General features: G+C 36.3%; 1 protein-coding gene across 1 annotated transcript; it reads left to right on the forward strand.

Moving 5' to 3' along the window:
* Window positions 1-2,905: 2,905 nt before the first annotated feature.
* On the forward strand, window positions 2,906-4,022 carry Smp_043820 (hypothetical protein; the record flags this gene model as incomplete). Its single annotated transcript, XM_018790809.1, has 2 exons — window positions 2,906-3,013; window positions 3,485-4,022. 2 exons carry the CDS (start codon window positions 2,906-2,908, stop codon window positions 3,848-3,850), a joined length of 474 nt encoding a protein of 157 aa, XP_018647386.1. The 3' UTR covers window positions 3,851-4,022.
* Window positions 4,023-14,498: the final 10,476 nt, after the last annotated feature.

Raw genomic sequence — 14,498 nt, forward strand, 5'->3', positions numbered from 1 at the left:
TTGCTGTGGAGATCCAAAATATTCTTGGAGTAAATCCAGAGGGGCCCTGAAAACACTGGAAAACATTTTGTGCAGTCAGCGTTGTATAGAAGTTTTTGAGGAACATCAGGAAAGTGAATGAGTCGTGTCTTATTTGTGACTGGATGATTACCTATCACTCTGCAATATTTAAGTTCTATAACGTATCAAAGTATTTTGACTAGGCAGTAAAATTTTTACTCTACACTGTTAGGTCAGCCCATATGGGAAAAATCAACGATGTTTACTTTGTGACGAACACTGGTCAACTACAAAATAACCCAGACTTAGGGTTTCTCTTATTCACTTATTCTAAGTGATACCGTAGTCCTAATGTAAAATAATGGTATCTACGTCTGTAAACTGGGTTCATGTGACTAAGATTGTCACCCGTTTTCATTATTCACCTGACATTGATTGTAACATAATGGTAACTGGGTGGCAGAACCTGTGTTACGAAAATTAATACTCTGGACTAAAATATTATAGATTTTAGATAGATTTCATGGTGTTTTCCTATTGCAAATCAATGTCACACCATTGCAATCTAAAATTCAATCGTTGATTAGTTTGTGCTTGAAAACAGGTGAAAAGATCCATTTACTGTGGTCTTATTTTGCTGATGGCTACCTAATATACCTATTGATGATTTCATCTCAACGTGTACAAGATTTTTCGTGCGCTGTACTTCGATTATTTCCGATATTTTTGTGACTTCTTAATATGCTCATAACACTTAGACAAATAATATTGAGATTTTACGATTAAAAAATGGATTTCTTGAAAACCATAATGTTATCATTTACAGTGTTGTCGAGAGTAATTTTCAGCATAGACTGATATCAGTTGGAATCATGAACAACAGCAAACAGTCATTTTGCTTCAATATGAGGTTTTTCTTTATTTTACGCCTATAAATGTTTATGGGATTGAACTCGTGGTCGTCACAACTAGGCTAATAGCTTTGGACCGACATCTGTTTATGACGAAATGCACTAACATTATATTTAGAAAGTAATCATATAGAACTCATTAAAATTAATGGTTCCTGTATTTTGATAAGTAATTTGCAATATTGGTGTAAGGTAATTTAATCAGATTGATGTAGAATCCACTGTCTATTTAAAAGTGTTGCAACTTTTTGTATTATTTCGAAAATTTGAACTAACTATGTATAAATAGAATGATAAATAACATTGTGATGTATCTTAGTATTTTCTTTGAGTTTGTGAAGGAAGCCATATTTCGATAATGTAATAAGAAGACGAATATTATCAGAACTATATGATGATATATTAGCGCAATACATTTCGAACAATCTGATCACACATATACTTGTTAAGAATATTTATATATAAAAATGAGAGGTCAACTAGACTGGAAATGGGAGGTAAGAGTAGATAAGGACAATAATAATAATAAAAATAATGAGAAAACAATTTAAAGCCTAATCACTCTGGATAATAAGCTAATAGTACCAAGGTAGGTTTAAAGAGAGAACAAACTGTTTTTGAATATACAAAGGGGGTTTGAATTTGCGTATAGATAAGGCTTCAATAAACCTTAGTATACGCTCTTTTATAGAACACCACAAAAGCCGAGTTAAGATCAAACTTATATTTATAAAATCCGACTTCCATTTACTTATTTCATGCTCAATGACAAAATGACGTTTGAGGAATTTCTAATAGCATAATTTTAATAATTATATATAAATTGAACTATTTGTTTTATTTTGTTATTTAGTTGTACATCTGTTTCGTACAAGAATTGGTAGGGGTATGTACCTGATGTCGTCAACCAAAAAACTATTATTACCTATCTTAGTGTTTATGGTGTATCAGATTTCATGTAAGTTTACGAATGGAGTTGATTTCTGCTTCATTATTTTAATCTCTTTTCTTCAAAAACAATAAAATTAGAAGACCCTTGCAGGTTGATGTACAATTGTTCTGTCAATAGAAAATATTTTGCGTTTGAAGCGAAGGTACTGGGTTCGAGTCCCAGAGTGAACATCAACTCTGGGATGCAGGTACATCCAGCTGACGAATCATAAATAGGACGAAACGCGCGTCCTGGATTCCAATGCTAACCACTATCCATCTTTACTTACCATGCTTGTGAATTAGGCTATATCGAGGCAATACGCACAGTATGCACATATGCCAATTAGAGACTGACCAGTTGCAGTCTTAACACATCAATGAGAAGATTCAAACAAGCAATACTAAATGAATTTATAAGTATAATTTGCTTAAGGTCCCACGCCATGACCTTGTTTGTTCATAGGAATTCAATAAGAGATGATGTTTAACTGATTGTTGTTTCATGTTAACTATGGTTATTATCGAATTATTCAGTTTGGCTTTCTTTGCTGCAAGTTATTAATGCACAATTTCCACGTGTTGCGAAATGTTGCTCTTCGTGTTGATTAGCGCCTGTCTATCCAGTAATAGAACTTCATCAGTGTTTTTGAGGAAACTAGCCCCTTTTATATATGAAATTAATTTTCGGAAACGGTAGATTTTCTATCATCAAAATGACTTTCATGTTCCGTGTGAAAGAAAGTATGGTTTTCTTTGTATGTTGTTGAAACGTTCCGCTAACCATAGAAGTTAACTTCTTTACTTGTTGTATATTGCTCTCCGCATTTGAAAATTAAATACCATAATGGTTGTAATGGTTACAAGCCAGTGCCACTTGAGCTGTTAGGTTTTGATTATTTATCCCTTTGATTGTTAGCCACCTACAACTTAGTGTTGTACTCTGTTATTTTCATCATATGTACGTACCTTCTTAGTGTTTATAAAGTTAACTAAATTCTACACTTTGAAATATATTACTTATATTAAATTTCTTTTTCTCTGTATATTAAGGTCCACTGTTCATGGGTTATCTAGTAGCTGATAAATTTGGCTTTGTTTTCTCATTTGGTATTTATATTGACGGTATTTACATACCAGAAAGGCTGACTTATTTGCTTGCAGAGGCTCAGGTAAATAATATCTACATAAATTGCTCATATTTGCCATGTATATTGTTTTCCCTCAACCCCATATCGCATAGACCATACGATTGATATTCAATATAATTTGAGGCGAACACAATTGTTTTATAGTATAAGCGAAGTGAAATGTGCTAAATTCAGAAGAAATCTGACTAAGTAAATATCATGTCATTCTTGTCAATTTGGTTCTGTAAGAAACATGGTGTATTTGTGTAACTGCTCATTAATTAAAATGAGCACCGACTTCATCTGACAGTATCATTAGCTGGCATGCAAAAGGTATGATTTACAGCCGACTATATACCTATTGAATTACATTAATTTTCTTATTGGAAATGTTTAAATTCAATGGTTACTCAAGACATAGTTCTTTTCACTTTTAAAGATAAAACCACATAACTACTCATCGTCCTGTATTACATATTTTTTATTAATTTCGTTTTAAATCCCAATTCACAGCTATTATGGTTTGGGTTATATCTGTTGTTCTTTACTTATCATTGTGGTCATCGACAGTATGATTCAATTTATCCATTGAATAATGGTGAGCCATCGGAGAAATATTCAAACAGTGTTTATAAAGATGATATTCACTCTAATACGTTGCAGATCCGTCTATCAAAACTTTGTTCTTCACCTTCTTTGCTTATTATAACAGTTATTTACGTATCAATTCAATTGGCTTTTAATTTTATTTTTGTTTGGCTATCCTATGGTTTTGTAGTGGTGCTTTTAAGTCCAGGACCTGTAATCCCTATATGCGTTGTATGTATTTTATATATCTATTGTCCACGACCTAATCATGTAAAATATTGTATTCAGTAAATGTTCATTTCTTTCTTTTTCATTTTATACTATTTAAACGTTTGCTTATTCAGTGATGATATATCATATTTTTTTCTTGTAGTTAAATGATATTTAACAGAACACATATTTTCCCAAAACTGTGATAAACATACATTTGCATTATTTATTGTATTATCATTTGATTGGATCCACTATGTGTAGTTCATTCAAAGCAGAAAATTACTTACATGAAAACAAAACCGATAAGTAATCAGCAATAATTATGACTTTAAACAATGTGCTACTCAAACTATTAGATTTAAAGAAATAAAATTACTTAACACTGAGTAAGTTCGAGTCCCAGAGTGAACATCAACTCTGAGATGCAAGCACATCCAGCTAACGAGTCCCAAATTGGACGAAACGAGCGTCCTGGATCCCACTGCTAGCCACTATCCATCTTTACTTACCATGCTTGTGAATTAGGCTATATCGAGGCAATACGCACAGTATGCACATATGCCAATTAGAGACTGACCAGCTTCAGTCCTAACACATCGATGGGAAGATTTAAACAAGCAATACTAAATGAACTGAGTAAGTTAATTGCATAGCTCATTATGTGGTCATAGAATTGAAACTATGATCTCAAAACTGTTGATTTTATTCTTTACTGTAAAACATTGTGTATTAGTGCAGATCCGTGATGAGGAACTATCTGAAATTTATTTATTTATTGCTCGGCTTGTGTTTTTAGCGTTTTAACGGGATTACTTAGTATACTAAGTCGGTATCGTTTAGTAAGTTATTTTACCAACTAGACATGCGAGTTTATCAGAAGAATTGTTCGAACATCTACAACTTATTACAAACAATCGGTCTCTGTCTAATTATGTTATTTCTTCAGTATACTCCAAGTCACATAGTTCAACGTGTGATCATGTCTCTTATCATAGTCATTAGGTAGAAACCTAGAGAATGGTGTGATATTTTATGCGGTTTGTTATATACTAATATAGTGATATGGTAAGTTATTGTTTTATATGGATTCTCTATCCGTATTATGCTATTGTTTGTGAATGTCGTTTCATCAAATTACCGCAAAGTTATCAATATACTGAGCGAAATGCACAAAAACAGTTTGAAAGATCGATAGTCTGATAAACGTCTCATACTATCTGCTTACAATACAGAAGTAGTTGCAGTTTGGTGTCAAACAAAAAGAATGTACACATTTGCGTGTGTTTACTGGTTGTAGTTACCAACACGACTGAGCCTACTATATACCAACATTTTGAAAGCCAAAAGGATGTAAATGTCTAATTCTGATAATAAATATGAAGGGTGACAAAAACGTAATATAAATAAGATTATAGTGAAAATTTGTTACCTACAATAATTCGAATTGATTTGTATCTTCACAACAAAAGTCAAAAAAAGTGATTTACTTGGAAAACTCAACGAGGAAGTTTGCTTTTATTTACAAAGCTCAAAACAACTAACTATAACTAAGACTTATTTTGATCACTTTTACTGTTTTGGTACTGTTTCGATGCCACCGTAAATTTGTTAGCTGGTAGTTCAAAAATACCAACCGTGGTCGAGACCGGGCAGTTGTGCCGTTTGTTGTATCCAACTGTAATTTTTGTTGGCTTAAGGATCCGTTATCAAAAGGTGTGACCAGAAATGCGACTTTCAATAGATCCTTCAATATCCTTCATTTATTCGGATTGAAGTTAACTACGCCCGAATAGGACTTTGAATATTGTCATAATTACATTTTTTATCCGTGTTAAATGACTGACTACTAAAGATTTTGTAAAACGTTTACAAGCTGCTGTAATTGATGTCTGATTTGACCGGGAGTACCTAATTTGAGATATACTTAAGGGTGGCTTTGCATAGAGATACACACACACCATACGGAATCATGATCCCCCTATTAGCATCTTTAGACTTAAAAGAAATTGGAAACCCACAAGGACTGGTGTCCCAACGTTGTACCATCAAAATAAATGGCAGGTGTGGTAACGTCTTTGCCCGGGGAAAGTATCAGGTTGGAAAATGTTGCGGTGGTTCTTTAGCATCCCACAGACCCGAAGTTAAGAAACTGGTCATGGCCATATAAACATATGCATCTGTAAGCAGGTTGGCTTATCGGAATTGTCCTAGGTATGTTTAAGGGGATGAAAACAAGCTGAGTGGTCACGTGTCTACTGAGCCTCCTGAACCGTTTGAGGACAGCTGTGGCGATAATTTTTTGTAGGTCTTCAACGTTGATGCTAACCTTGTCAGTTTTGCTTAGCACAATCTGGCTGAAATCTCCTTGTTGGTTGATAGTGACGATTCAAACGTAGTGACTTGAGAACCAGGTGAGATTGTTACCGCTCCAAGTAATTCTGTATGGCTGTCTCGGAAGACGGGAAATCGACAACTATGCTTGAACAAATATGAGGAGGAAAAAACGCAACAAAATGCACCCCTATCTTTGAAAATCCTTTGGTAGACTCCCATTCAACGTCACAGAAAACATCAAGTTTTCAAAGTAGGACTGAACTTAATCTTTGATTGGCTAAATAATGCTTGATCTCATCAAGTATCATTTTATGTAGTTTTCCACAATCAAGTGACTACGTCTACAATATTGAGCCATGTCATGCCGGTCGATGGTTCACACGTTCATTATTGTTGACCTTCCCTGTGAGTTGCATATTGAGTGTAAACCTTATCAGTAATCATATTATCAGCTTCAAATATCGTCAGGTTATGGACAAATATCACTACACAGCTCTCCAACCAAAATCATCGTGACGTTGGTTCTGTTCCGAATGAAGTGGGATTGTAGCGCTCCTGAGATTATCAAAAAAATGATAAAAACCCTCCGGGTATCGACAAATTGAAGGCAAAATCAAAAACGCGGTAGCAGCAGGTGATCGATGAAAAGGAGTAGTAGTTTAAAAAAATGAAAATTCGTGTGGAGATTATTTAGTGGTGAAACAAGGTAAACTTATCGTGATGAAGAACGATTTAGTGTGGACTTATTATAACAATTCACACGAAGATACATAGTACTAAACGTCGGCTAATAGCTTAACCTCTGGATAGTATAAACATTTTGTGCACAGAAATACAAAACAATGATAAAAATGTTATTATTGGTATTATCATTGGTTTAAATATAAAAGTCGGTGACTGATTATGCATTAGCGGGCTAATTGATGAAACAGAATTCTAACCATGGAGAAGGAGACTTCCGGGTAGTGATGCAAAATCCAATTTGAAGGTTTTGTCTGTCAAAATCTCTCCATGTATATATTTACAACTTGTTCTTATTGATTGTTTTCAGTTGTTCGTTTTGTTAGCCATTTCGGTTCCATTTGAGATGATAATACTTGTATTTCATTATAGTTTCTTATTGTCTTCACGCATCCACTGCGTTTCCATGTCTTCCTGAACTGCATTTATGTTGTTTAAGTTGATAATTAGTCCTGGTGTCAGCCATATTGATTTGTTCCCCCTTTTATTATGTTGCATGCATTAACTGTAATTGTGCATTTTTGATTGTGAATTAAAGCACTTTTCATAGAATCGGAAACACTCTGTGCTATAAAGCAACCAAATATTATCTTTCGAACGAATCTGATTTATCCAGAAAGGATAGAATAACATTTATTTGTCGCTATTGATCGATTATTGAGCGTGTATTTGGCGTCGAGTCGCGATTGACTATGATTACCACAACAGGAAGATCACGTGCCAGATATTCTTTCGGATGCGAATATAATAAGATATATTTATTGGCGATCTCGTGGTATTGAAATAATGCCGAAATCGTGCCAAAGTTTGCAAGCGAGACTAGTGAGCGTACACGAGTTCGTGCAAGGTCACGAAAAAACGGAAAAGCTTTCTTTCGTATACTTACTCAAACGGGTGCAGTAAAACAATCAGTGGTGCAATTGGTTATGATACTAATTGTTTCCGTTACACCAATCGTTTTCACGTCATAAAAGTAAGTCACTGCAAGTGAAAAATTATTGATTGAATAACTGAGTGGTAATATTTGTTTAGAACTGTTATTCACTCCATCACATTTAACTACCTAGACCGTTATTCTTCAATCAAAACCATAGTTTGGGTCCTGCTTTGTTGTAGTTGATGTTTCAAGCATACTATGCTTTGTTTACAGAGAGATTCTCTCAACCTTGTTATTGCTCGACCGTGATAGAACTCAGTAATACATACGAACTGTAATGAAAAATTCATTCAGTGAAAATGCTAATAATTATGTGAACCTTGGTTAGACACTTGTCGGTAGTTCGTTGTACGTCTGTACATGCGAAATGACATGCTTTGGACCAAATGCAGCGATGAAAACGGCGATATTCAGTTTGAACACGATACTAACAAACAGAATTTCATTATATGGTTGAAATCATTAGTCAGTTGAAGCTAGACCACTATGAAAAACCTGGAAGCACTGGACTTTAATTTCATCCTATTGTGGGACTCCTCGGCAGTACGCATCCACTATCCCACCTGGCGAGATTCGAACCCAGGACATATCATTCTCGCGCCCGAACGCTTAACCTCTAGACTACTGAGCCGGCAATCATTGTTGTTGATGTCTAACTTGAACCAATCCACGAATTAGGGCAACCGTTCAACTGACCGATGATTCCACAAAACCCCATTTGATAATAAACATGCTCACTAGTGACTGGCACCAAGAGTTCTAGTGCGAAGCCATGACCAGTGGAGTTCAACCGAGTCTGTTTTGAGGTAGTAACTCACTGAGAATAATGGTGGACGGTGGCTCAATTTCGTGGATTGGTTGAAGTTGGACGTTAACGCTATTTCTTATCGGTTAAGTTGTCCAAAGTCAAGGCGTTTGTGTGCGAGAACGGTATGTCCTGGGTTCGAATATCGTCGGGTGGGTCCGTGGAAGCACACTGCCAAGGAGTCCCACAATAGGACAAAATGGCCGTCCAGGGCTTTCAGGTTTTCCATAGTGAACTAGCTTCAACTGACTCATGGCTTCACCTGTCAAATTACTAAAATCTTCACACAACTACCTGATAAAATTTTATTTGGTTGAACCAGACTACGTTTTTGTGTATAACGTACGAAGCATTTTTGAATGATTTATCAGATTATATCTAAACACAATCTCTGTGCTCAGTTTATTATATTCTAATTTTAGAAAGAGAATAAATTGTATTAAACGTACAAAATGCATCAAGCGGTACTGCCTGAGATATGGTATCAAGGGTTCTCCAAATGCAAACAAACCTGCTAAACAACAAAAGAAATAGTTAATAAACACGAGTTTGATACCAGAGAAGCAATAAAAGTACTTCGAACACAATAGGATAAGATTTGTAGAGGTAAAGACTCTGTCAACTTGCCCATGATGACAGGCAGAGGCTAAGAGTCATACACCAAGCCACACCGTTATCTTGAGTTTAGTCAAACATGATCTCATTGACAATAGTCCGGTAACATGCAACATTAAGAAAGTATTAAGAGATACTTCTTTAAACTAGCACCAAATAACATGAACTTCGATAGGGAAGGCTGAAGTACATAAAAGGTAGCTAACATGAGACCTGAATAGAGGGTAAAATGAGAGACAGAGAGAAGAAACGAATGAATGACATTTTTGTCGAATAAAATGCTGTGGAGGATTTTCACCACGTCCTTCCCGTCACACTCGATATTCGGATGTACGATAAGCCAGTTGTCTAAATTCATACTTACTGGCTGATAGCGCGTACCAGCTGCAAGTTCAAAGTTTGGGGTAATATAGTTGTAGTGAACAGAACACTACTGGGGACAATCGAATGTATTTAAGCAAACATTACAGACTATCTCAATAAATTCTAAAAACCATACAATGAACAGTCAATTTGCAAATTAACAACCAATAGTCTCGATCTTCATTGTTTCTTCTCTAATTCCATTGTTCGTGCATTTTCCTACCGATTGCGCTTCTTTTCAGTTCTTTGCTCATCGGTCTTCTGCCAAAATACATTATATGTCGGACCAACACCATATACTACTTATATGGATATAAGTAGACCACACCACATAGTGATCGATTTGTATGAACTTGAGTAGTTATTAGATGTTGAAATAGACAAAGTTTATCTTCCACAAATACAGGTTTCATCGTGTTACACAATTTTTCCGGTCAATTGAATCGTTGGAGGGTGTAGCGGTAAATAAATCCCTAAAATTATTAGCTCTGTTAGCCTTCCACACATGATGCTGGTCGCACTAGTTTTAGCGAACTCTTTTAGCTGAAGACGCCCTCCCATGCATGCGCATAAGATCGCGGGTGAATACTCTGTGCTCAGATTCTACTACGACCTCTAGCTAGCTTGAATCAGTCACTTCTCGATATACTGATAGCCTATGAAATATATCTTCGGGTTTCTTCGCTTCTGACTTTTTATTTCACTAGGTTGATATGTTTTGATTATAGGTGTTACTGTTTGAGGCGTTGTGACATCTTTGAGGGTGTTTATCAATTAGTATTGTTCATGTGATTTTCATGGAGAGTATAAGTTTTAAATCTTGATTCACTTAGTGTTATTGTAATAGTAAGCTTCAGGGTTTCTATATTGAACGCTTGCTTGATAGTTTACTTGCCATATCAGTGAACTATGATAATATCTCATTTAGGCGGTCTTATCATTTTAACTATATGGAACGTATTTCTAGGCAACTGATGTGATAACCGAATCCATTAATTCAAATACATATATAAATAGGCGCTTTGAAGCTCTGTCAAAAAATTTAAAAGTTTAGACATCTCGAGGGAAAAATAGTAAGGAACAGGACAGTTGTGGTGTAGACTCTTCGTAATAGGTTGCTGTAGTTAGTCTAGTAACATTCATAAATATGTAGCAATCACATTAAGAGACATGTAGTGATAATTGAACGATGTTTGTTCGCGCTAGAAAAGCAAATGTTCGGGTTCACAGAAAGGACAACACAGAAAGTCTCCATCCGTGCGGACTAAAATCAAACGCCACAGAACCAAAAAATGACTCAGTGGTCTCGCTTATAAACGATCTTGGTATTGTTTAGATATCATGAGATCATCAACAAATACATCACACTAAAACCTTTTGTTTTCTGATATTTGGCCTACCGAAATACCTAACGTTGTTTTCTGTAGTGGTGATCATAGTCAACCGAAACTGGACGCCAAATACATCTGGTGACCCATAACTGCGAACACGTTTCAACTATTGGGAAACCTCCCAAAATAGACTGTCGCAGAATATCTATCACTTATCTATCCACGTTTGTTGCACATTTTCATACTGATATCTTTCAATATATAGCATTCTAGGAAAAACTCAAAATTACGGATATCGGCAAGATTAATATTAACATAATAGACTCAGAGGTACCGATTAAGTTTGGCTCGCGGCATTGGAGTCCTTATTCGAGATCCATCGCACTACGAACCAACGGCAGAAACACACTTACACCCTGGAAACTTTACAAGGGGATCAGATTGCTGCTGTCCGTGAGGATGTCCTCAACTGGAATTTACTTATTGTTTACCATCGTCACAAGAAGGCGATCCTCAGGGGAACGCTTGAGGATACTAATAACACGTCTCGATGCTGATTGCTTTTCATTTCAAGGTGATGAGCGTCGCCGTTTTCATTCCCGCCTCAATTTTCGAGACGGATTAATTATACCAGAACTCCACTTCCCCAGAACCAGGTCGCGCGGGTCTCTTCCGAGTCATGCCAAATTACGGTCTCAGAAGCGAGTACTAGTTGGTGCAGCCAATCCTACAGCGCTACTAATTGCTGGGCGATTCACGTAGAGTGCAGCTAATAGATACTTCATCGAAATCTAATAATAACAATTATTTCTCAAATAATAGTTTCTTACATGAGACATGCCAGTTTACAGGCGAGATCAAATTGTAACAAAAGTTACAATTTTCACTCTGGCAAATGACGCAGGTGGGTCAATATTTTACAAAATATGAATGCAGATGGTACTAGTAAGAAACGCACTGTCAATATCACAATTAACGCGCTTTATGAGAGTTGCGTTGTGACATGCAACAGATGGTCGACAGTAGATCCATGTGAAGTTGCGGGCTCCTAGAAACCGCAACCCTCTGGAATATCTAAGGCTTCAATAATGGTCCAGGACCAATTCACCCGTTCCATATCTGTTTTCAGTGCGTATCTCAAGAGGGATAAAATGGGATGTAAGAAAATGAAGGGACGTGAAGCAGAGTAGACAATGTTCAAGGAGGAATAGTTAAGGTATGACTACCTAGTTTATTTTTCTGTTATTAGGTTTTTTATTAATCACGAGCATTTTAACATATTAAAGAAAATAAGTGTAAACAAGGTATAGGCGGATAAAAAACTATACCCAAACAAAGAGGAAATAAAGCGGACGAATACGCGAATAGACGAGAAATGTCGATTTTTCACATTTATATCAATTTAGGGGAAATTTAAAATTTCCCCCTACGTCGTGTGTTGAGGGAATTCGTAGATAATTATACGTGACGAACTGTATTCGGAAATACTGCATTATGTACTAATGTTTTCCGAAGCGTCTACAAAATAACGCACGGTTAAAATAAATTGAAATATTTTATCATTAACATAATCGATAAAATACGGACGCAGATATTCTTTTGGATGCATATGTATTCACTTCTTCCTATGTTGAACCAAAGTGTTCCGGCATGCTTGGTGGCCGTCATAAATAGCTTACGTGATGCAAGCGAGTGGCGTATTCTCTGTTTTTTATGTTCGTTATAACTGATTGCCTTGTTAGTCCCGTAAGTCAGTGAGATAGCTCGTAGTCGTGGGGCAACTGTTAACTTGTCAAGCTTCTTTGGCTGCCATAGATCTACTTATAAATGACGGTGTAATAAATCACGAACAGCTTTCATGATAAAACATAACTTTATTTCGTTTGCTGAGGAAGGCACGATTAAAGATCACTAACTTTGAAAGTGATTTATGTTGAAATGGTAGCAATTAACAGAGAAGTTAGTTGTGATGGGATTTTTTCAACCGCAACACCTTCCACTAGCTTTAGCAATGAAAGGCTTCTGGATGATAGTGGTAGGCGTATACAGTGAATACTTTAATAAGTTTCTTATAAGATGTCATAACGTCAATTTGTACTCTCACATGTCCGTAAATCGTGAAGAGCAGATCAACAAGACATTTATGAATTTAATGACAAAAGCCTGTCTGAGCATCAAAGATGCAAATAGTATTCTGAATGATTTCCGAGGTCCTGTTTTGCACTTACCGACCAGCATCAGAAGTGTCCTGAGGTCGTGCACAAGTGTCCAACCAAAGTTCATTCGCAGTGTGGTATACTACCATCTGGGATTAAAAACCAATCTGCTATGATGTGATAAACTTTGGTTGCATACTTTTGATTTTGATACTTTAAAGTTCTATTATAATATAGAACTTTCTATTACAAGGACCTCTGGTCAGCATTTATGTCCTGTGTTAAAACGGATCGTTGCTCCTAGATTTAGTGATGTATTCATGATAGGGATCTATGGAGGGAGTATTAAACCGACAGAATTTGACGAAATTTCTGTGGACACCGTTTCTTACATAAGAGAAATGAACTACGTGGTTGTGCTTAGTGTTAAATTCAATTAATACGTAGCTACTAACTTATCTGCTGTAATATGTGATGCAACTGCTCGTTTTGTTGTTAGATACAGGGTTAATCACAATTGACAGGCAGGTTCCCACATGTGTATTGTAGTTGGTGACGGCCCGGTGGGAAGATGGATTTTCCAAATGGTGAGTATGTAAATGAGAGTGGTTCAGAAAAAAGCTAAGATTTTCGGATTTTTTTAGTAGAATTATAGGGGATTGAGCTTGCTTGACTGGCTTGCATGTAGTAGGATTACTCGGCAAGAAGTGAAATGTATTAAACGCGATTGGAAAAAGTATTTTCTATGAATAAATCAGCAACATATCCATTGGTTCGTGACCTCTCACTTGACACGAGGAGCCATAATTTAGGAGTATCTGCTGCCCTACAGACGCGGGCTGATTGAAGTTATTTCTTTACCATTATGTTTGCTGGTCAGTAACGACACACTCCCTCCTGTTTTTTTAAGTAAATTCATGAACTTCTGAGCTCAAATAAACACGTACCGAATAACAGGCGTATTTCATTCGAGCGACAATATATTCCACACTTTATTCCAGAAATTCCACCAGTTAATCAAACCCCTTTGGTGACCAAACGTGTAGTACACCACATAGTCACCAAGCGAACCCCAGTCACGCCAAGACCTTGCCGACTGGTGACGGACAAAATAGCTTTCGCTGGACATGAATTCGACAATACATGACCTGCTGACATTATTCGTCCTTCTCATAGTCTCTTGGTCTCACCTTTTCACATGATTTGCAAAAAGGATGGGGTAGGGTATTCACAGAAAATAATGACTAAACATTTAAAGTTCCTATTATCTCATTTACGCGCGTTAGAACATTTAATGCATTTTGAGAGGAGCAGTATGCATGAATGCAAAGAACAAACAATGGGAGATACTTTGTCGTACGGATAGATTTAGGTAGACTTGTAACAGCTCAGGTTGGTTGGTTAAGAGTTGACCCCAAACAACCAAGCATATGCTAAAACAGTA

Source organism: Schistosoma mansoni (genome assembly GCF_000237925.1).
Source record: "Schistosoma mansoni, WGS project CABG00000000 data, supercontig 0261, strain Puerto Rico, whole genome shotgun sequence".
Taxonomy (NCBI): domain Eukaryota; kingdom Metazoa; phylum Platyhelminthes; class Trematoda; order Strigeidida; family Schistosomatidae; genus Schistosoma; species Schistosoma mansoni.